Genomic DNA, 23,209 nt, shown 5'->3' with positions numbered 1-23,209 from the left:
AATTTTAAATTTATGGAACCAATCAAGTTTGATTGGATTGAATTTTGCCCCCAACCCGGACCAAACGGAACCATGTGTACCCGTAACAATTAGCCATCTTGGTATGTATGCAAATGGAGCCACTCTAATTTGACATTTCGCAAATCTGAAAAAATAAAATAGGAGACTGAAGTCAGGTCTCTCTCTTTCTCCTCGAGAAAGAAAGCTAAGCAAAAGATAGCGAGCGAACTAGGGGGTTTTCTCTGTTTCTGTACATCCGATTCTACCTACAAATCCAACTACGATGCTTTCCACCGTCCGATCCTTGGATCTATTTGCTTTCTTCCTCACTCTTCTTGTCTTCATCTCTCTGACCTTCGCCTCAGAGTCCGATCACAAGGTAAAGAACAATTTGCTCTGAAATCTGTAAAGGCTTCTTCTTTTTTTTTTTTAAATTTATGTCAATCACTATTTCATTTTACTTAAAGTTTATGTCTCACAAGAATTGTAGATCGAGAGTTCGACCTAGAAATAGTTGTACTGGTGGTAGTGTCATTTGTTAGATCTCATTAGGTTAGATTTGTTTCTTTTATGTTGTATTTGATCTCATTTTTAACAAGAAATGTATGTTTCTTGTCATTTGGATATTTAGATTTGGCATATGGGTTCTCTCTCTGAGATATTTTGCTTGAATTTATTTTGGACTAGTTATTATTGAATTTGTTATGGTTCGTTGGAACTCGATGATGTTCTTTTGTAATTGGAATTCACTTTTTTATCCATTTTAAAAATGGGTTTGTTTGGGTTATTTGGAAAACATGCTTGGCTAGTCGTTTTGTCTAATTTGATCTACATTTAAGCCTAGAAAGAAAGTTGAGCGCACTTCGTAACAGCTGAAATGGGTTAGTGTATGGGATTCTTGGTTCGAGAAGATTGAAAAGAGCGTTTTGTGTAGTAGGCTTAGGGTATGTTTGGTAACACTTCTGAAGTCTAAGGTCTAGTTTTTGTTTTCTAAAGTCTTATTCTGGAAAAGTTGTTTGTTTATCATTTTTAAAAGCTTTTGGTTACAATAGAATTCTAAAACATAATGGTCAATTGACAATATTACTCTTTTGTAATTCTAATAAATTGTTAACTGAAAAACATAACATGTTATGCATAATGAAACCATCCATACATTTAACAAACAAAATCAAATGGAAAAGTGGATTGAGATGTGAACTACCTAATTAAAAGGAAAAGTGGAGAGACCTTGACAGCACAGTTGTAGAGGAAGAAGAGAAAGGAGAGGTAGAGAAGTTAAAAATAAGGGTTTTACGGTTTGAATAAAGAAGGGATAAGTGATAGAAATTACTGTTTTGAGGAGGGTATTTTAGGAAAAAATAATAATTCAGAATTCAGAAGTTTCATCTAGCGTCCTCCCATTGTTGAACCAAAAGTTCTGAATTTTGGTTCTTAAGGCTGAAATCTAAAATGAAACAAATGGCAATAAAGCTTCTGAAGTCTGAATTTTAAAGGTGGACCATCTCCATTCAGACTTCAAAAGTGTTACCAAACAGACACTTACTAAAAATGATCAATGTCTTTAATCAAGAAAAAAAGTAGATACAATATGATGCAAGACTGAAAACTAACCTAATACGATGAATTTTATGCTTGAAACTAAGCCTAAATAAACGCCATCCATAATGATAACCATGCAGAGGTCTCTATCATCCTCCTCTCGTAAACTCTCATAAAAAAGAAAGCTCCTAATGTACGATACTTCTCCATTACTGTGACTTTTAGCTGCCATTATTTGCATTCCATTCCTCAATGTACGGCATGAAATAATGACTGACCATCATTGAAACTATTGAATGTGGTTCTCACATTAGTGGTCCTCGAGGGAAAATTCCATCTATATAGTCCAAACTGTGTAATGCAGTGGCACTTCTTTCAAATTCTTTGCTTGGCACCTTCTGATTTCATGTTCTTCTATTTGCTTATAAAATTTAGATATGCCTTTATTGCTCACTGGAATTATGAAACAGTAACAGTGTTTGTATCAATGGGTGATCCTCAAAATGTTACTTCTGCAATGTCCACACTTTTGACAATTTTAAATTATGTTTATAGGGAGAAAAGGTACCTTTTGTTTAATTGGTAACTCTCAACTCTCAATTAAAATAAATATATTACCTTTAATGTGAAACATGGCTTATTTCCATCATTTAATTGGTAAAATTTTGCAGTCACTGTATTGAATATTTTCTAATTGACATATTGCATGAGAGACATTTTACTTAGAGGGAGGATGGGAAATAGGATTCTTTTGATGTGTTTTGGTTGTACCAGAAGTTAGAAGTCAGAAACTTCAAAGATAAAGCTAGTACATTATTTTTTATTTTTAACAATGTAGGGTATCTTACATCTCTTTTGGTATATGGACTAATCCTTATAGTCGCACACCTCAACCCTACATAAGTTTCCCAACATGCAACAAGCTAAATCAAGAGGCCACCCAGTTTCGAACACATGGCTAGATAGTATGCAATTTGCCTAGTTTGTAACACATGTTATTCAGGTATGATCTTAGATGCATACTTGCCTGGGGACACAACTGCATAGTTAGCAATAATTCATGGTTAACATCAGAATTTTTTCTCTATTTTTGTACTTCCAAAATTTAAGGATTTTTTTAAGTTATTTTAATACTAGAATTTGCAAGCAAAGAAAAAGAAATTTACTGCTCTGGACATCTAGTCAGTACTGGAATCGAGTGGATTTTTAGAGTTAAAAGTAGGGATCAGCTGTAGTAGGTTGAATAATGGATTGATGTTGAAGCTTTTGGAGTAATTTGAGGGTTATATTGACTGGTTAAGGACTGTGAGTATATAATGATGTTATAAATTGGAGGAAAAAAATAAAGAAAAGAAGAAATAGACAAAAAAGAAAATAAGAGGTTATGATGTAGCAGCAAATCCAACCCCCACTGTTTCAGTTGCAGCAAACTGTGTGTGTGTGTTTGGCATTTGCGTGTGCACGCTTGGAAGGGAGGTTTAGCTGCTGTAGCAGGAATTGCCTTTTGAAACAGCAACCACACACCAACAGATTGTGCTGGTTGAATAGCAGAGGAAGATAATAGAAGAAAGAAAAATAATGTACCTATGCACAATATCTGAGCAGCCCTCTGTTGATACATTGCTATTGGGCCTTTCTTTCTTTTGGAAAAAAAAATACAATAACCCAACCAGTAAAAAATGTTTAAACTCAAATTATCTTCAATTTCCTTTGAGAGGCATGCCTTGTGCTCCTCCTTGAAGTCGCCCTACATATAGTAGTTTATACAAAGTTTATATTAATGAGAGTTTTGACAACAGAGATGATATTCCTAATGATAGTAGCTGGCAGGCCATGATTGCGATGGAGACTATTTTGGATGCCAGGTACTCGGTCGAAGCATGAGCATGACTAACGACTTGAACACTTACAGGATGAAACCTTGGCAGTTTGCCATCTAGCCTACTCAGTTAGGAAGCTTATTGGTGCTTAGACATGCATGGCTTTATACAGTGAGCCTGGCATTGAATTATTATTAGGTTCGTGTAATCTATAGATTGATGAACGATTCTTTATCATCTTATGAGCGTATAATCCCCACTTTATTGTTTGGTTAGTGTGTTATTGTTGGTACGTAGTTGGACCTAGTCTGCCTGAAAAGATGTGACCCATTCTGCATAAAGTTGGTAGTGTTTTAAATGAGAGCATAGTCACCAAGTCGGGGTTCGGGAATAAGTCGGCAAGGGAAAAAGTCGAAAAAACGTAAAAATCGGAATAAAATTGAGAGAAAAGCAGGAAAAAATTGAAATAGTATTAAGATAATGTATTTTTTTTCTACTAAGTGGTGTTATCATTTATATCATCAAATCCTATTTTTAACTAAAAGAATAAATGGTCTTTGAAAAAATCCTTTTAAAAGTGACGATTAAATTATATTTTTTTGTTTAAATCGTGACTTTTTCAAAAAGTTAGGATTAAATCGCAACTTTCGTTTAAATTGCGAATTTTTCAAGAAGTCGTGATTTAATCACTAGTTTTTAAAATAACGATTTAAACACGACTTTTTGAAAAAGTTGACGATTTTAGTGACTATGGCATTTGAAAAATGCATCTTTCTAGGTACATTAAATGCATTGCATGCGTGCTTGATGTAGATAGACTTGCAGACACGTATCTCAATGCCTATAATCAATGCGTAAGAACCATTATATTTGAAGTTTTGTCATTTGGTCAGGTTAAGATATCTCCTGTGACCTTGGTCTCTAAAGTTGTCTAAACAATTGAGAAGTGGGGGATGCTGCTAGACTGATTACTATTATTACACTCACTTATCCTGTCACCGAGGAGAAAAGAGAGTGGAAAATGAGCAGAGATGGAATATCCGTATGATAGTCTCGTTTTAAACCGAGGATGTTTTATATGAAGAAGCTTGTGCTCAGCATGTTATATTTTAGGTTAGATCGATGTATGCAATGCTAGTTAGTTCCAAGGGGAGATCATTTTGAACGTACAAAAATACCATCTATATTGGTCTTTTCCTTTCCCTATGCATCTGCTTTAGATAAAACTCTTACTGTTCAAAATCTTATTACTTGTATATGTGTGTCATTATCGATTTTATGTGATGTGTAAAGCTAGTGGTGATAGCGCCAATCATCTAGTCATCTACAGCCTCAGGGCTCTGGGTCTATTTTTTATCACTTTTCTGCATTAACTGGATTCTTCTATTCTCTGTTATAGCTCTTTTTAGTAGTAGCTCAGTTATTCTTTTAATCCAAAGGTAGGATTCTATGGATATTGCTGGCATTTACAGTTTGTTAGAGTGTCTGGAAAGAAATAAATAAAAGGACCTTTGAGGGAAAGGAAGACTCCTATGTCTTTGGGGATTTTGTTTTTCAAATGGGATTCAACTTAGGAGGTGTGAGTTAGGAGCTTGTCTGAGTCTAAGTCGGTTGTTTTCCCCTTATGATTATTTTCTCTTTTGTAGGTCACCTCAAACTACTGGCTGCTTCTTGTATCTTTCTGGTTTTGGGGAATGAATCTGTTACACTTTTAATTTTTATTTTTTTATTAGAGGAAAAGATAAAAGAAAGTCATAGCAGGCATAGACTTTCTAAATAACAGCACTGTTTCTTTCCTGTAACTGTAAGCTGGTGTTTTGTTGTCTCGTGCTCACTGATATTTAGATGGATAATTTTTTATTGCATGTATATATGCTGATGTGAGGGGTTTGTTGCTGCAGTATCAACCAGAAGAAACAGTTACCCTATGGGTAAACAAGGTTGGCCCTTATAATAATCCTCAAGAAACATACAACTACTACAGCCTTCCATTTTGCCAGCCACCTGGCAGTGCTGCTCACAGGTGGGGTGGACTTGGTGAGGTTCTCGGTGGAAATGAACTCATCGAGAGCCAGATCGAAATAAAGTTTCAGAGTATGTAGACCACCTTGTTTCATCCTTAATTTTTTTTTTGTAGTATGGTTAACAAACAGCATTATTTGATCCCCTCTCCCTCTCTTTGCAGGAAATGTGGGTAAGAGCTCCATTTGTGATATTGAACTGGATGCGGAGAAGGTTCAACAGTTTAAGGATGCAATTGAGAATACATATTGGTTTGAATTCTTCATGGGTATAATTTCATTATATGCTTCCTTTTTGCAATGCTCTTCCCCTTCGTGATTTATAAATTTTGGTATATTTGTGGGACTTCTATTTTGTTTTATATATACTGCTTTGCTGGGTGACGGTGTTTCTATTTTGCATTTTCTTTTAATTGGAATGCTTACTCTATTTCTTATTTTTTTTTCTTTGTTCCCTTCATGCTGGGTTCACGTCACAGATGATCTGCCGTTATGGGGTATGGTTATGTCACTTGTTTGTTCAATTTTTGGGTCATTTCAAACAGTTTGATTTTATTCCTTATGCCTGGGTAAATTATCTCACTGATCAGGGTATATTGGTGAATTTCATCCTGATAGAAGCAATGATACCCAGCACGTGCTCTACACACATAAGAATATTACTATTAAACACAATGGAGATCAGGTTTCTGGCTTCTTTAATTCCATATGGATCATCATCAGTTTTTTTTTTTTTTTTTTGTTTCTTTTATGACTATTTCTTGAGTTAACTTTGCTTTTTATATTTCTTGCAGATTATTCATGTTAATCTTACGCAAGAAAGCCCTAAAACCTTGGAAGTGGGGAATACATTAGACATGACGTATACAGTCAAATGGATTCCGACCAGCATAACATTTGCACGGCGTTTTGATGTTTATTTGGACTACCCTTTCTTTGAGCACCAGGTGAATATTGGTTATTAGTGGCGGCATTCGTTTATATATTTTCTAACATGAGTGCAACAATAGGTGTTATTTATTTATTTATTTTAAATTTAACACTTTTTTTTTAAAATTGTACTTGCATTCTCTGTTTGTTATAATATGTTACTAATTACAAAAGTGAGACCTTTTTTTTTTTGATAAGTGAAATTAAGACATTGTTGATGGCCTCGTTGCAATGAGTTTTGTTAAGAAACTGCTATCGTTTTTGCTCTTGAATGTTTATTTTATATTGTTATTTATTACGTCCACTGAGCTGTATATTTGGGCTGCTATGTGCAGATTCATTGGTTCTCCATTTTCAATTCATTCATGATGGTTATCTTCCTCACTGGTTTGGTATCAATGATACTAATGCGAACACTTCGAAATGACTATGCAAAATATGCTCGGGAAGATGATGATCTAGAAACTCTGGTAATGTTTCAAGTTCTACTTTACCTGATTATAAGTTCTTTTCATTTTTAATAGGATATTTTGAATTGTTATAAATGAAAAACAAAATGTTTTGTTGAATTTTCTGTTATTCGTCTTTTGAGTACTTGTTAATAAATGCTAATAGTCTGAACTATGGTGACTATTTTCAACACTTGATCCATCAGGAAAGGGATGTGAGTGAAGAGTCTGGTTGGAAACTTGTCCATGGAGATGTTTTTCGTCCTCCTCGCAATCTGGTTCTACTTTCAGCAGTTGTTGGGACCGGTGCTCAGCTTACGATGCTTGTTCTACTCGTTGTCCTGTTAGCAATCGTTGGAATGTTGTACATCGGGTATGTTGTGGAATATTTTTGATCTGGAATGTACATTTATGTCTGTAGAGGCTTGTTTTATCAAGTTTGTTAATGATAAAATGCTTTTTATTGGGAAATATTATCTCTGCTCTTATTTTTCTTTTTTCAATATGGATTGACTGTCTATTTTTTTGGATTGGTAAATGATTTATTTATTTATTAAAAAAAGGTGGTTGATTGACCAGCCTATACCAAATATTAGAAAAAGAAAGTTACAAAAAGAAAAAAAAAGCAATACCCAAAAACCTACCATCTATTTTTGATCAATGAATAATATATATTTTGCTAGGCAAGCAAGAGTAGTGGTTGGCAAGAAGGTGGGTTGACTTGAACCCTTGTTGTGGGATGGGATCAACACTCCACATGCCTTGCCAACTTAGCTAAGTTGGCACCGGATTGTCCATGTTGGACTGGTAGTGATCCTATTATTTTTTTGATAAGCAAAATATTTCATCAATAAAACAAGGCCAGGCAAGATGACCAACCAAGCTAAAACACATACAACGAGTCTATCTAGATTGGATACAACACACCCTCTTCCAATTGGCTATCATATCTTCAAAAAATACACCCCTAAACTCCTTAAAGGCTTTTGACCAGAAGAAATCAAAACCTAGATTTGAGAGAAAAACGGAACGGGAGTCACTAGCTTTTACCAGTCTATTTTGTTGGCTGATTGTTTATCTCTGTCTGAATTGACTGTTTTGTGCAAGCTTTTTCTTGTTTGCGTTAAAATCTGCTTCATACTTTTCCTTGGCTATTCCATGGCCAGTTGACCTCTGTGCTTCGTTCATTTTTTGATTTGTTAAAATATTGTTTTTTCTTGTTTGCGTTAAAATCTGCTTCATTACTTTTCCTTGGCTATTCCATGACCAGTTGACCACTGTGCTTCATTCATTTTTTGATTTGTTAAAATATTGTTTGAAATGTTATTATTTTGGTTAGGCGAGGAGCGATTATCACAACTTCTATAGTATGTTATGCTCTTACATCATTCATTTCGGGTTATGTGAGCGGGGGGTTGTACTCACGCAGTGGTGGTATGTATTTCATCTTCGTCATCCACTAGTTAGCTCTTCCCTCATCTTTTCATGATGTATACCATTGAATTGTTCAGATTTTATTGTGTTTTCTGTCCAATTTAGGGAATGTTTAATTTATTATTTGATCATGGTGGTTTATATTATGTGCTGTGTCATCTGGTCAGGTAAAAGCTGGATAAAGTCAATGATCCTCACAGCGTCATTATTTCCATTTATGTGCTTTGGGATCGGGTTCATACTGAACACGATTGCTATATTCTATGGATCTCTAGCGGCTATTCCTTTTGGCACAATGGTGGTTGTGTTCGTCATTTGGGCTTTCATATCTTTACCTTTAGCTTTTCTCGGTACAGTTGTCGGAAGAAATTGGAGTGGTGCTCCAAACAATCCGTGCCGTGTGAAGACCATTCCTCGTCCAATCCCAGAGAAGAAATGGTATCTCACACCATCTGTTGTCTCACTCATGGGGGGTTTACTTCCCTTTGGCAGCATATTCATTGAGATGTATTTCATCTTCACATCTTTCTGGAATTACAAGGTACATAGTTTAGCTCTTTTTATATTCAAACAACTCGAGAAAAAGTTTTTACAAGAATTACAAGGTACAAGTTTTAAATTTTGAAATCAAATTTACGTTTCATTTTGAAACACCATTTTTTAAAAACATTTTTGAGAAAATTACGGTGAGTCCTGTTGTTACCAAATGCTGTTCCATGACCATTAAAGTGGAGATAACTGTATCAGTCCCTATCTGTTACTGTTAAGTGTATATTTTCCTCAACTCTCGGGTGTGTCATACCCCAGTTAAGCCTCGTGACCCTCTTATATTAATAGTTCTCCCCCTCTCCAACAGATCGATCTTTTGGATTGGTTAACATGGTATCAGAGCACTAGGTCATGGGTTCGATTCTTTTCACCCTTATGGGTTAGGGGGAGTGTTGATTGCATATTTTCCTGCACTCTCAGGTGTTTCATACCCCAGTTAAGCCTCATGACACTCTTATATTAATGGTTCTCCCCTTCTTAAACAGATCTATCTTTTGGAGTAGTTGGTTGGTTAACAGTTACGCCATGCAGTAAATATATTTATATTGAGTTATGCAGTTTGTTGGGGGATTTGGAAGGAGAGGAACATACATATTTTTTAGGGGAAGGAGCTTCACATTCAGGATCTTGTTATCTCAATATTGGCCTTGTTATTTTTTTGGGGCAAATTGTTCAAAGAGTTAAAGGGGGACTTCTTTCAAGATTTTCTTGTAAGATGGGATAAAATTTGTAACTTGGGTATAGTATAGGGATTTATTTAAAATTTTTTTTTTTTTTTTTTGAGCAGTGGAAGTTCACCTTGACCCCTTTTCTTTTCTTCAATAAACTTTTAAACTTTTTGAAAGAAAAGTATTGAATTATGAATTTTATAAAATTTTTAATGTATTATAAATTCTATTAATTCAGTAAACGTTTATCCTTTGATATTCTGAAAAACTTGCAGATATAGAAATTAAGTTACAAATTAAGTAGTATGAATTTATTAATTTAATTACTAAAGTTTTTTTTGTTTTTTTTTTCATTTATATATGTAAAGAATGTGAAATCGTCCTGAGATTCATCCATGTCAGCACATTCTTGAAAAGGAAATTTGTGGGTTGGGTCAAGGTTGATCTTAGTGCTACCTGACTTATGTTGATCTGGAGTACCGTGTGCTTGGTGTTGAGTTTATTTATGATCTAATTATGTCTGTTTCCTTTTTCTTGCTCTGACACAGGTGTATTATGTCTATGGGTTTATGCTACTGGTTTTCCTGATTCTCATTATTGTTACTGTTTGTGTCACTATTGTGGGGACATATTTCTTGCTGAATGCCGAGAACTATCACTGGCAATGGACTTCATTCTTCTCTGCTGCATCGACTGCTGTCTATGTTTACCTCTACTCCATTTATTATTACCATGTGAAGACCAAGATGTCAGGCTTCTTCCAGACAAGCTTCTATTTCGGTTACACTCTGATGTTTTGTCTCGGTTTAGGAATCCTCTGCGGTGAGTTTTTCTACTCAACTTTTTTTGTTAATATATGTTGTCTCGGTTTTTGTTTGGGTGTGTGCTTCACCGAGCGTGAATGATTATATTTAGTTCTATCTTTTGTCCATTTGGGAGATTTCTGTTTCATTTGAGATTTTGCTCTGTTATGCTTCGTAAAGTTGGGTTCATTTGTTGTCTGTGTCAATATGTTCAGGGGCTGTTGGTTATCTGGGCTCTACTTTATTTGTGAGAAGGATTTACAAAAACATCAAATGTGACTAGTAATGTGTCAAGACCAATAAAACCTAAGAGTGCTTGCTGGAATCGTCTAGTTGAATCGAAACACAAGTCTTTGGAAAGAAGCCTGGTCACCTACCTGATGGATGGACTCAAGGTGCAACATTTACATATGGAAACTTTGTGGCTTCTTGATGGGGCTTAGGGAGGCTTAATTTTTTCTTCTTCTCAGTTTGTAAGTGAAATCCTTCTTTCTTTTTTCCGTAGTTTAGTGATTTGTGTTGTAATCCAGAGTCATTTTACTTTTTGGATTTAAGTGTCAGTTTATTAGTAATGAGTAGAGACGACCACCCCATGTAATGTAACAATCGCCTGTTCAACTTTTATCCTCATGAATTTTTCACCATTTTGTGATACAAAATGAATTGTTTTTGTTGGGATGTTTCCCCACCACCCTGGTTAATAGGAATGCTTGCAACAACAAGAGCTATTTCACTTGGGATGCTCAGATGGTTGTAGCCTTGAAAAAAATACATTGATAACCTATGTAGACTAGTTGATCGCTCACTGTTCAACAAATCAGATTCCAAAGGAGTCTTTGGTCCAAGTGGATTCGAAAGAATTGTTGTTAAAAGCAATATGGAAATCAACGAATGCATCTAAGCTCCAGCTCCCTAAAAACTTGTGACAAATGAAAAAATATAAATTCATTAAAAAAAAAAAAAAAAATTACTCTTGTGAAAGGTAATAAAAAAACGACAGCCGATTTATGACTTGAGAAACAAATGTTGGAACTCTCAACAGAGCTAAAGCACTAATCCCTAGTCCCTACAGGTGCCCGTTTCAGCTGGAAAAAAACTTTGAGCAGGCAGGCTGTTTCAAAATTATCCTCTATTTTCAGGAGGTATTTCAAATTGTGGCCAAAATGAAGGGGCAGGAAATAAATTCAAAAGGTCATGTGTCTTTTAACGAGGAGGTTCCTCCAAAATTTTGAAGCGGTTTTTGAGCTGTTTTCACCACCACCAATTGTTACAAGTAATGGTTATTGAGTGATATTATTATTTTCTTGTGATAAATATTTAAATGTATTTTTGATCATTTATTTTATTTTATCTTTAGAAGTTTTTTGATAAAACTTTCATTAGTAACTTTTTATCTCCTATTACACCATTAATTGTCTCCCAATTGCAGTTATCTTGAGTATTTCATTCTAATCACCACTTTTTGACAAATAGTAACAAATATTTAATGTATTTTTGATAATTTAATTTACTTTAACCTTAGAAGATGAAATTTGTAAAGTAACTTTTTTTCCTATCACGCCATTGTAATCTCATAATTGCAATAATCATCGACATTTCATTATAATCACTACTTTTTAACCCATGAGAATCAAGTTCTATATATAAAGATGGAAAAATATTTAACAATATTGATGGAATGGGATTCTTTAGAAGTGATTTTCAACATTTGGAACTGGGGACCCATTATTTTGGGATTACTTATGGTTAGAGTATCTCCAATGGTAATGCTAAAATTGTCTTTAGTAATTTTAATTTTTTGAGATAAAAAAGTGAAAAAATATCAAATTTGAAATGATGCGCTCTAATGCATTGTCTTAAATTCAAATGCCATATTTTCATTTTTTTTCATTTTTCTCTTTATTCTTCTTTTCTTATTTTAATCACAACCATCCATTATATCAATAATCATTCACAATCATTCATTCTACCAATCATATATCAATTCACAACTATTCAACATATCAATAACTTTATCAATCACAACTATTTATTCTACCAATAATCCACAATTATTTATCCTACCAACCACATATCAATCACACTCATCCATTTTACCAATAATAATCTACAATCATTCACAATCACTTATTCTACCCAACTCCATTTCTTTTAATTTCTATAAATTCATTACTTTTATCATGAATACTCATATTCAAACACACTACAATAAGTAATTTAAAAAAAGGCATTTTGAGAGGAGATTTTGATGAATTTTCATCGGATGAAGATCGGAGAACGAATGTCGTGCAACTTCTTGTATCGAAGTTCTACGAAAATACACAACAAGACAGTCAACAAAAACATGTTAATTCTTCAAAAGGTTGACTACACATATATCGTGATAGAAACTCCAGTAATAAGCAACTAATTAAAGATTATTTTTCGAAGACGTTTTCAAATGTGTCGTTCATTATTTATTCGTATCTTAAATTCTATACAATAATGCGATGATAATTTCATCAAAAAAATTGACGCCATTGAAAATGCCTGATTATCTGGTCTACAAAAAATGACTGTGACAATGGCAATGTTGTAGCGTTGTGATGTGGTAAAAAATGTTGGAAAAAACTTAAAAATTTGACTTTTCAAAAAATTTAATAGACAATGGTAATGCTATAATATAAAACATCTTTTCACCAACTATGTCAAAATTTGAAATATCTCATTCGTAATGCTATATTTGAGATCTCTCATCTCCAAGGCTATGTTAAATGGGACTTCCAATTCTAAAATATGGCATAGTTTACAAAATCTGACCTCCAACGCTTATATGAAATGATGTGCTATATGTAAAATAGCTAGTACATCATCTCAAATATAGTATTACGAATGAGATATTTCAAATTTTGAAATAGTTGGTGAAAAAATATATTTTTATTATAACATTGATATTACAATTAAATTTTTTGAAAAGTCAACTTTTAAGTTTTTTCCAACACTTTTGACTGCATCACAATAGCTACAACATTGCCATTGTCGTAGTCATCTTTTGTAGACCAGATAACCTGTTGTTTCCGATAGTGCCAGTTTTTTAGATGAAATAATCATCGTGTTACTGTATAAAATTTAAGATTCGAATAAATAGTGAACGATACATTCAAAAATGCTTTCGAAAAATATTTGCTGTGTAACAAGATTATCATCGAAATAATATTTAATTAGTCACTTATCGTCGGAGTTTCTATCACGATATATGTGTCGTTAACTTTTTGAAGAACCATCATGCTTTTGTTGGTTGTCTTGTTGTGTGTCTTCGTAGAATTTTGATGCAAGAAGTTGCACGACATTAGTTCTTTGATCTTCATCCGATGAAGATTTATCAAAATCCCCTCTCAAAATGACTTTCTTTAAATTACTCATTGTAGTGTGTTTGAATATGAATATTTATGATAAAATGAATGAATTTATAGAAATTAGAAGAAATGAAGTTAATTAGGATAAATGATTGTGAATGATTATTGGTAGAATAGATGGTTGTGATTGATAGGTGATTGGTAGGATAAATGGTTGTGAATAATTATTGATAGAATGAATGGTTGTGATTGATAAAGTTATTAGTATGATGAATGGTAGTGATTGATATATGATTGATAGAATAAACTGTTGTAGATGGTTATTGATATAATCAACGATTGTGATTGATAAAATTATTGGTATGATAAATGATAGTAATTAATATGTGATTGATAGGATGAATGATTATGGATGATTATTGAATTAAAATAACAAAAAAAGAATAAAGAGAAAAATGAAAAAAGTGAAAATGCGACGTTTGAATTTGAGATGATGCATTAGAGCACATCAATTCAAATTTAATAATTTTTCATATTTTGATCTCAAAAATTAAAATTGCTAAAGTCAATTTTAACATGACTATCAAAGAAGTTCTTAGCTCTTTAACCCTTTTTGACAACTTAGTGACCCATAAGTACCCCATGGATTCTAGTGTACTTTTGTTGAATTCATGGGGATATTTGTGTCCATTGGAGGAAAAATTGGGAGACCTTATCTTTATGTACGACATTATCATTATCTGTTGAAGATAGGGTAAGATAAATAAGAAGATATGCCAAGGTAGATAATTAGTTTGAAAAAAAAAAACAAAAACAAAAAGTATTTGAGATTTGTGAAAAACAAGAAGAAAGAAATGGACACATTGCAATTAATAGGTCTCCCAGTACTGGGAATAGTTGCAGCTGCCGCTGTTACCTTTTATGCAGTAAGCTTTGCAGAGATTCGAGAGGTAGGTGTTCCAAACCCCACTTTTCTTCGTTAATGAAAAATATTAAAAATTCTTCCAATTCATTCTGTTGGGTTTAATTTTGTTTATATTTTTCATAATAAACAGAAATCTTTTAAAGAGTTGGATGATGAGTCAGATTCAGGGTTTAAGTCATCTTTGAGCTCTAGAGAACGTCGATCGAGAAGAAAAGCAGACAAAAAGCAATCAAGAAACTGAACTTAAAGTGTGCACTTCTGTTTTGTTTGTGGATTATATATATTTTTTATTATTCTCCTCCTCTTCTTCTACAAATCTATTTTATGTTTGTTAGCCATCTTCTAAAAGGGTAATCTCGTAAATAAATATTGGGCGGTAGCTTGATAGTCCATTTTTATTGAACTTCTTATATTTATATGGCCCCTCGCCTCAACATCATCCATCTCTACTTATAATATTTTTGGAGTTTCTAAATTATCATTTTCTCATCTTCTTCACATACTTAGGATTTTCAATGGAAATTACAAACATTTCTGACTATTTTTAATTTATTTTTACCGTTAATGATTAATGGAAATTTTGAGCATTTAAATGTATTTTTTGATTTATTACAACAAATAAAAAATAAAAAAATTTAAATAAAAATTGACAAACTAAATTGTGATTCGAATTTTTTTATTTTTATTTTTTGAAGATTTCATCTAACTTTTAGTTTGAGTGCCTTTTTTGCAACTATAACATATTCATTTTGAGTATTTTGAGAAGATATATTCAGTCTTGGGTTTCAACCAAAACAAAAAAAAAAAAAAACTGAATCACATTTATAGCGCCGAGTTCAGCATTTACAATGTCAAGTTCACCAATTTTTATTTTCTAAGTTAAACAATTTTATCATCGAGATCAACATTTTTTTAAGAAGGCTATGAAAATAAATGACCAATGAATTTCCAAAATTAAAAAGAAGTGAATTTACTATCTTCAAGACATGGCGCTCTAATTTGCTCAAAATCACAAGAGAGAGCTATAGAAGAAATAGCTGCAAAGGATCCATTCCCTAAATGTTTAATAGATTAGAAAACATGTTATAAGAGGAATCTACGGTCCTCATGTCTCCTTTATAGTAGTATGGTTTGACCTCTCATATGCAGGGGTATGAATTTTGGATCCCTTTTCAATACTTGATTAGAGTCAAGTCTCAAAGGAAGAGAGATTGGAAGTGGAATCGATTTGGTTCTACTAGGAGGAACCAATTTATTTTTTAATATTATTATAAAAGGTTGAAGGCTTCCCATCTTTCAAAGTTAATTGATATTTGGTAAAGTTTTTGAAATTCCCATATAATCTATGTTTTCTAATTTAAAATGTCCATCTTTCTTCTAAAGTCATTACTCGTAAAGAAGATGGATTAGTTTTTTGGAGAAAACCTAATTCATGTCTATACCAAAAACGAATTTTGGGTATGTTGCTGATGTTTTTAAAGAGGGAAATGCTGGAATAACACAAACAGAGACACAAATGATGTGGTGGTAGATGCTTCTTGCTCATATCTCGCAGAATAGCATCCACGGTTATGTGTGTGCCATGCCACCACATCATTGTGTCACCTTTGTGTTTCTCTTTGTGTCACCCCAGCACGACTCTTTTAAAGATAATGTGTTGTTTGTTTGAAAGAAATTTTTTTTTGCAATCATTTGTAAAATATATTTTCTCATTTTTTGATGAAAAAAAATATGCTTGTAAAGAAGATGAAATGTCTTATCAGTTTCGTTAGAATCAGAACCGATGGCTACTTGTGGTTTTTGACCGTTTCAATTCCAGTTGTTTTAGAATGGGAACTGAAAATCATCAAGAACTAGAATCGGAAAAATATGATGGTCCTGATTCAAGATACCTTAGGAAACAAAACCGACCCATCGACATAAAAAGCAATTTAATCAATAATAGAAATCCTAGCAGAGAGAGAGAGAGAGAGAGAACTATAGAAGAAAGGAAGAAACAATCATGGTCTCATCTCATTCCGGCCTGAGATGATTTCTAAGACCATAATTAACATATAAGTGGTGTAACATGATTTAAAATATTTGAATGTATTGGAATGCATCCGGATACATATTGACATCTCTATCATGGTCTCATCTCATTTCAGTCTGAGATGCTTTCTAAGACCATAATTAACACTTAAGTCGTGTAAACATGATTTAAAATATCTAAATGTATTGGCATGCATCGGCCGATACATATGGACATCTCTATCATGGTCTCATCTCATTTCGGCCTGAGATGATTTCTAAGACCATAATCAACACATAAATGGTGTAAACATGATTTAAAATATCTGAATGTATTGGAATGCATTGGCCGATACATGTCGACATCAGTTGAGACCGATATGAAACATTGACTCCAGAAGATTGAATGTTTTGGGAATATCATATTGAGTGTATCAGCCATATCAATTTTTTCTTTTACTGAAACATTCAATCGATATGATATTTTAAACCTTAGGTGTAAAGAACCCTTTCTTTTTCTTTAAGTTATTTTTTTTAATGAGTCCCAATCCTAATTTTTCTCAAACAAGTTTTAAACCGACAAGCTCATTTTATTTTTCAGGTTAACCTTAACAGGTAATATTAAAGGCTAAAAAATATAATCTTTAATGTTAAAATGGGTTCTCATGAAACTTCATTTTGCATTGGTTTTTCAAAATCTTACTCAAGTAGTAACATCGCTTAAACTATTTTATAAATAAATTTTGAACCAATTGAAAGAAATTCTAGATGGATTTTGATAACTAATAGAAGGTTATACTAAATAAGTAAACTTAAAGCAATTATGTTACCATTTTCACTAAGGTGGCAATAATAATAAATTTATTGAGAATATTATAAACTCTGAATAAAATATTTTAATGATCTTAGCTAGAGATCTCTCGTCCGAATACATTTGACCTAACTACAAGAAATTCGGTCTACAACAGCAGACTTTCCCACCGCTAAAAGTAGCTATATATCTGCCACTACAGTCTATAACGATGGATTAGTGGCGGAAAAACCCACCATTAGGTTAGATTCACAAATCATCTATAGCGGCAGATTTCCTTCTCACATGATTTCTCCCTTCATCTCTTATCTTCTTCCCCTTTTTACAATGGCCTTAGCCCCCTTTATATAGAAAAATCTTAATCCCCAAAAAGAAATCCTAATTATAATTAGATTACAATTGTTATTTTTACCCCATACAAATTAGTAATTATTTAAAAGGGAAGCATCCTCTTAAATTAAGATTCTTCCCTAATTAAATAAAGTCCTCTCAAACGATGTCACATGTCGATTGGTGCGAATGAACAATCCAGATGAAAGTCAATTTTTATCCATCCACAATAAACATGTCTAAGATTAGAACAAGTAGGACTTACAACTCACAACCAATATATCAGTAACAAAACAACTAACAAAAAAGATTCGATGAAGATGACTCTCTTACCAGCTCACAAAAAAAAAAAAAAAAAAAACTATCATTTAAATATGAGTCGTGATTTTCTGACACCCCCTGACTTGGCATGTGCTAGAATCATAGATTTTTTTTTTCTCACAATTGTACTTCCCCATAAATATGTGCAATTGTGTATCTCGAGGAAAGAATCTATGGTTCTAACACATTTCACATCAATGGGCGTGTGTTTACAATTGTTACTTTTACCCCATACAAATTAGTAATTATTTAAAGGGAAGCATCCTCTTAAATTAAGATTTTTCCCTAATTAAATAGAGTCCTCTCAAACGATATCACGTGTCGATTGGTGCGAATGAACAATCCAGATGAAAGTCAATTTTTATCCATCCACAATATACATGTCTAAGATTGGAACAAGTAGGACTTACAACTCACAACCAATATATCAGTAACAAAACAACTCACAAAAAAGATTCGATGAAGATGATTCTCTTACCAGCTCACAAAAAAAATAAAATAAAAACTATCATTTAAATATGAGTCATGATTTTCTGACACCCCCTGACTTGGCATGTGCTAGAATCATAGATTTTTTTTTTCTCACAATTGTACTTCCCCATAAATATGTGCAATTGTGTATCTCGAGGAAAAATCTATGGTTCTAACACATTTCACATCAATGGGCGTGTGTTTACAATTGTTACTTTTACCCCATACAAATTAGTAATTATTTAAAGGGAAGCATCCTCTTAAATTAAGATTTTTCCCTAATTAAATAGAGTCCTCTCAAACGATATCACGTGTCGATTGGTGCGAATGAACAATCCAGATGAAAGTCAATTTTTATCCATCCACAATATACATGTCTAAGATTGGAACAAGTAGGACTTACAACTCACAACCAATATATCAATAACAAAACAACTCACAAAAAAGATTCGATGAAGATGACTCTCTTGCCAACTCAAAAAAAAAAAAAAAAAAAAACTATCATTTAAATATGAGTCATGATTTTCTGACACCCCCTAACTTAGCATGTGCTAGAATCATAGATTTTTTTTCCCACAATTGTACTTCCCCATAAATATGTGCAATTGTGTATCTCGAGGAAAGAATCTATGGTTCTAACACATTTCACATCAATGGGCGTGTGTTAGAGGGGGGTGTCAAAAAATCATTTATATTTAAATATTGTGTGTTTTTTCATTCTAAATATAAACATGATACATTTAAAAGCAGGATATGGTTGATTCACAATTGATTGAGCAAGATATTGGATTCAATCCATGTCATTTCGCAAATCATAGACCCATTGGAAGAACTCATGTTGCAAATTTAGCTATATAACTTGCAAAAAAGCTTCGAATCACTTGTTCAAGCTGGCCATTGGCCCTCAATCTTTGACTCCTCATGTGGTCGTAATCATATACCAAACTCATGTCAATAAATCAACTTAGTTACTAGTCATATAGGATTCAATCGAATTTTGGGTTTAATCTGATCCATTGACATCCTAAGTAGAATCATGATTTTTAAAACTTGAAAACTTTATTCAACTCCAATATCCAACTTGTAGACATGGGATTTTCATTTTCGAAGATCTCTACTACTTGGATTTGGAGTCGTTATTATTCTTTTTTAGAAAAGAGTGTAAATGAGTACGCAAAAAATAGTTTCAAAATTCATTTTTGGTTGTAGTAGCTCTCCTATGAATATATAAGTGTGTTAGTCCACCTAAGATCTAGGTAAGGGGGTCTATATTAAGAGATAGGGAAGGTGTTAGATACCTTATTCCTTCCACCATAGGTGGTAACCTTTAAAAATGATAAATTTTCATTTTTATAAATTTTGAGAAAGAAAATCGATAGAGAAGGAAAATTTGTATCCTCAAATTTAGAGGGATTTTGTTTTGGCTTAAATCATGGAGGTCACCTCATTATGAAATGGACCTTATTTTGTCTAGGCCTACAAGGCTTACATTTTTAATGGAAATGTACTTCTAAAATTCAAAAAAAAAAAAAAAATGAGGAGGAAAGATAGGAGAAGAAGATGAAGATGGGAAGGATGAGAGAATTACATGGTCCTATTACACCTTACCTTGAAGTTTGTATTCTTTATTCTTTTCTTCTTCTTGACTTTTTGGTGGAATTGTTCTCAATAATGCATTTTTGTTAGACTTTTAGAGAGTTGAGTAGGGGTTTAAGAGGGTTTTAAGGAGGTTGTGATAAATGACTTTAGGGGTGGGGGTGTTCAAGCATAGGTTTTTTGACAGGGAGATAAGGATTTTTATAGGTTTTGAGGATCACTTTTAGGGTTAAAAATGTCAAAGATAGAAAATTAAAGGATAATGATATGAGGTGTAGACATTGGAGGATTGTTATTTTGAGGTTGGGAGAGGGGTATTTGTGGAAGGAGGTGGAAATGGGTCATTCTTGATCCAAATGGGTTGGATCCTTTAACCCATATGTATTGAGTATTATGCAGGGTTAAAAGGTATGGGTGTTAATCGAAAAAATGATTGTGTAATGGGGGTAACTGTAGATATTTTGGGAGGGTGGATGAGATAGTGACATGTGTCCAATGGTATGGGGTGAGTGGGTTAGATAAATTGATTAAGAAAATTAAGGTGTGGAGGGTATGGAGATGACTTATGTAGTATTTTGAAGAAAATGTGATGGGATTAGGTTATGACTTTGGTGTGGGTTGTGATATGAATTATGTAACTTTTAGGGGTGTTGATGAGGTTGGATTTTGGGAAGTGGGTTGTGGTTATGACAAGTGTCACTCATTGTATAAATTTTGATTGATTATGATCATAGACATGAATATGGATTTAGGTTAGAGTTAGGGCTTGGGCTTAGGATAATGATTTTAGATTGGGTTTTAAGTCTAATGGAGTTAGGGGTTGGGGGTTGGGTTGAGTTTGATTAGGTTATGGTATATATAGGATTAGGTAGGATTGAGAGGTGGGGTGGTGAGGGTATAAGTATATGGTGGGAGGTGGTCCATCTTTAATCCATAAGCCAAGCAAAGAGGTCCTAAGCCATTATTTGAAATAAAACAAGTAATTTTAAGGTTTGGGTCTTTAAGCCTATTGACGAGTTTTCTTAAAATAAAAATATGTATTTTTTGAGCCCTTTTCAAGTGGGGTCGTTCAAATTGGTCTACACAACTAATAGAGTCAAGTCAACAACTTATGAGTAGACTTGGATGAGTCAAATAAAATATACTAAAGTTATAGTATTGAAAAATAATTATTAATTTTTTAAAATAAATAGAATTGATACTATTTGTTTTCCAATAAATACTATATTTTAGGGTCTTCTTGGGCACACGGTAAAATGCAATAAACATACCTAGAAAATTGAATTTTGTACTGAAAATTCCCTCCTTTTTTTCCCCAGAATACCCTTAGATGCTTATTCCCAAAGTATACTTAGTGCACTTTAACTTGTGCCCTAAGGGCACACATTAACAAGACCCTATATTTTATCAAATTGACTCCTGTGAGTTGATGAGTTGGATCAATATTTAAGAGTTGAATCATTTGTTCTATTGAGTTGAGTCATCACATCATCAAGTTGAGTCAACTCAGATGGATTTCGAGTCGACTGGGCAACTTGTTTTATTTTTTTAACTATTATTTCAATCATATGTATGTGCTTTCTCAGATCTCAGCATCTCACAGAAGTGAGGACCATAAATCTTGAGAGCTCGTGGCAACCACAACCACCAACCAATACACTTTTGATCTTACACCATATAAAATGATAAAGAGATAAACCGAACCACACCTAAATGCCACGTGGCAGGATAGGATTCTTACCAATTCATTCTCTATTCCTTTTTTCTATCCCACTCTCTTCCTGTCATTAGAGCTCCTCCTCTTGCCCAAAAAACAAAATAATAATAATCTACCAAAATGGCAACTTCAGCCACATTTTCCGGCACCATGGTTAGTGCCTCGTTCGCTCGACACCAACCCACGACGAGCCTTCGGGCTTTTCCTAATGTCGGGCGAGCTCTTTTTGGAGTCAAGGCCGGGCGTGGCCGAGTAATGGCCATGGCATCCTATAAAATTAAATTGATCACACCCGAAGGGCCAACAGAATTTGAATGTCCGGACGATGTTTACATTCTTGACCAGGCCGAGGAACTTCAAATCGATTTGCCTTACTCGTGCCGGGCTGGTTCTTGCTCCTCTTGTGCTGGCAAGGTCGTGGCTGGGTCTGTTGATCAATCGGATGGTAGTTTTCTTGATGATGAGCAAGTAGAAGAAGGATGGGTCCTCACTTGTGTCGCTTATCCTGTAACGGATGTCACTATAGAGACTCACAAGGAGGAGGAGCTCACTGCTTGATTGCTGATTTAAATGTTTGCATTGAAGTTATTAGCTTCTTAGTTTTTTGCTTGTGTGTCATGTGGATTGCAAATGTTGATCGTTATAGCTTTTTTGCTTGATGGATTAGCTTATGAGCTTGTTCATTCAAATAATTTGGTAGTTGTGTTTGTTTAATGTTATTGCTATAATTCTCTTTCCTACTACTTATAGTATCCAAATTTAAATTCAACAATTATTTGGTGGGGGTTGGTTTAATTTAATTTGGCTTATTCCAGGAATGATTCCAATTTTTTTTTTTTTTTTTGGGAAATTTTGGTTCTTATACAAATGATGAAGTTTTTTTTGTTTCTTCCTAAAAAAAAACCTATCGACTTCAACCTCCCTAAAAACACCGTCTTCTTCTTGAGATTTAGAGGTTGACAAGATAGAACCTTGATGTTTAAGGGAGGAGGTGATTAATCGACAAATCACCGATTAATTCATTGATTTGCCAAATTAATCAACGAATTAATCGACTGGCTTATCTTGGTCTAGAGATAATCGATTCTATATTCTTCATCAAATAATCATAGATATTCAATGTTCGGAGAAATATGTTTAGTTCCCACATTTGTTAGATTTGGCCTAATGATAATTGGGAATATTTTACTATTATATTGAGGTTGATCTGAAATACCGAAAACAACTTAGTTTGGTTTGGATGATATTAACTCTAATGTGTAGATTATGACTAGTAATGTACCCACTGGAGTGTGCAGGCAGTGGCCTTTGTGCATATGGTGTCGAGTAACAGCCATGAGAGTAACCACATTGACACAGTTGGGGTTCAAAACTCGCTTTCACCTACTAATTACAGGCCTTCCATGGACCAAAAACCCAACACAGTAGAAGCTGCGAAGGAAGAAGGGCAAGATTGTCATCCTCTTGCTTAAGAAAA

The 23,209-nt window shown here is 33.6% G+C and overlaps 3 protein-coding genes across 3 annotated transcripts; all 3 read left to right on the top strand.

Moving 5' to 3' along the window:
• The first annotated feature begins 130 nt into the window (after positions 1–130).
• On the top strand, positions 131–10,860 carry LOC147401804 (transmembrane 9 superfamily member 1-like). Its single transcript, XM_086443216.1, has 12 exons — positions 131–379; positions 5,264–5,456; positions 5,548–5,652; positions 5,863–5,880; positions 5,974–6,068; positions 6,178–6,330; positions 6,649–6,783; positions 6,969–7,135; positions 8,102–8,196; positions 8,364–8,737; positions 9,962–10,235; positions 10,432–10,860. Exons 1-12 carry the CDS (start codon positions 284–286, stop codon positions 10,497–10,499), a joined length of 1,773 nt encoding a protein of 590 aa, XP_086299342.1. The 5' UTR covers positions 131–283; the 3' UTR covers positions 10,500–10,860.
• A 3,447-nt stretch (positions 10,861–14,307) lies between these two features.
• On the top strand, positions 14,308–14,892 carry LOC147401803 (uncharacterized). Its single transcript, XM_086441587.1, has 2 exons — positions 14,308–14,501; positions 14,607–14,892. Exons 1-2 carry the CDS (start codon positions 14,406–14,408, stop codon positions 14,715–14,717), a joined length of 207 nt encoding a protein of 68 aa, XP_086297713.1. The 5' UTR covers positions 14,308–14,405; the 3' UTR covers positions 14,718–14,892.
• Positions 14,893–21,791: 6,899 nt separating this feature from the next.
• On the top strand, positions 21,792–22,475 carry LOC147401802 (ferredoxin). The gene has a single exon (XM_086443215.1). It carries the CDS (start codon positions 21,853–21,855, stop codon positions 22,288–22,290), a length of 438 nt encoding a protein of 145 aa, XP_086299341.1. The 5' UTR covers positions 21,792–21,852; the 3' UTR covers positions 22,291–22,475.
• The last annotated feature ends 734 nt before the right edge of the window (positions 22,476–23,209 follow it).

Source organism: Akebia trifoliata, chromosome 5, assembly GCF_017979445.1.
Source record: "Akebia trifoliata isolate Shusen 1 chromosome 5, ASM1797944v1, whole genome shotgun sequence".
Lineage (NCBI taxonomy): Eukaryota > Viridiplantae > Streptophyta > Magnoliopsida > Ranunculales > Lardizabalaceae > Akebia > Akebia trifoliata.
The sequence above is the reverse complement of the archived record's forward strand: the minus strand, read 5'-3'. Positions and strand labels throughout refer to the sequence as shown.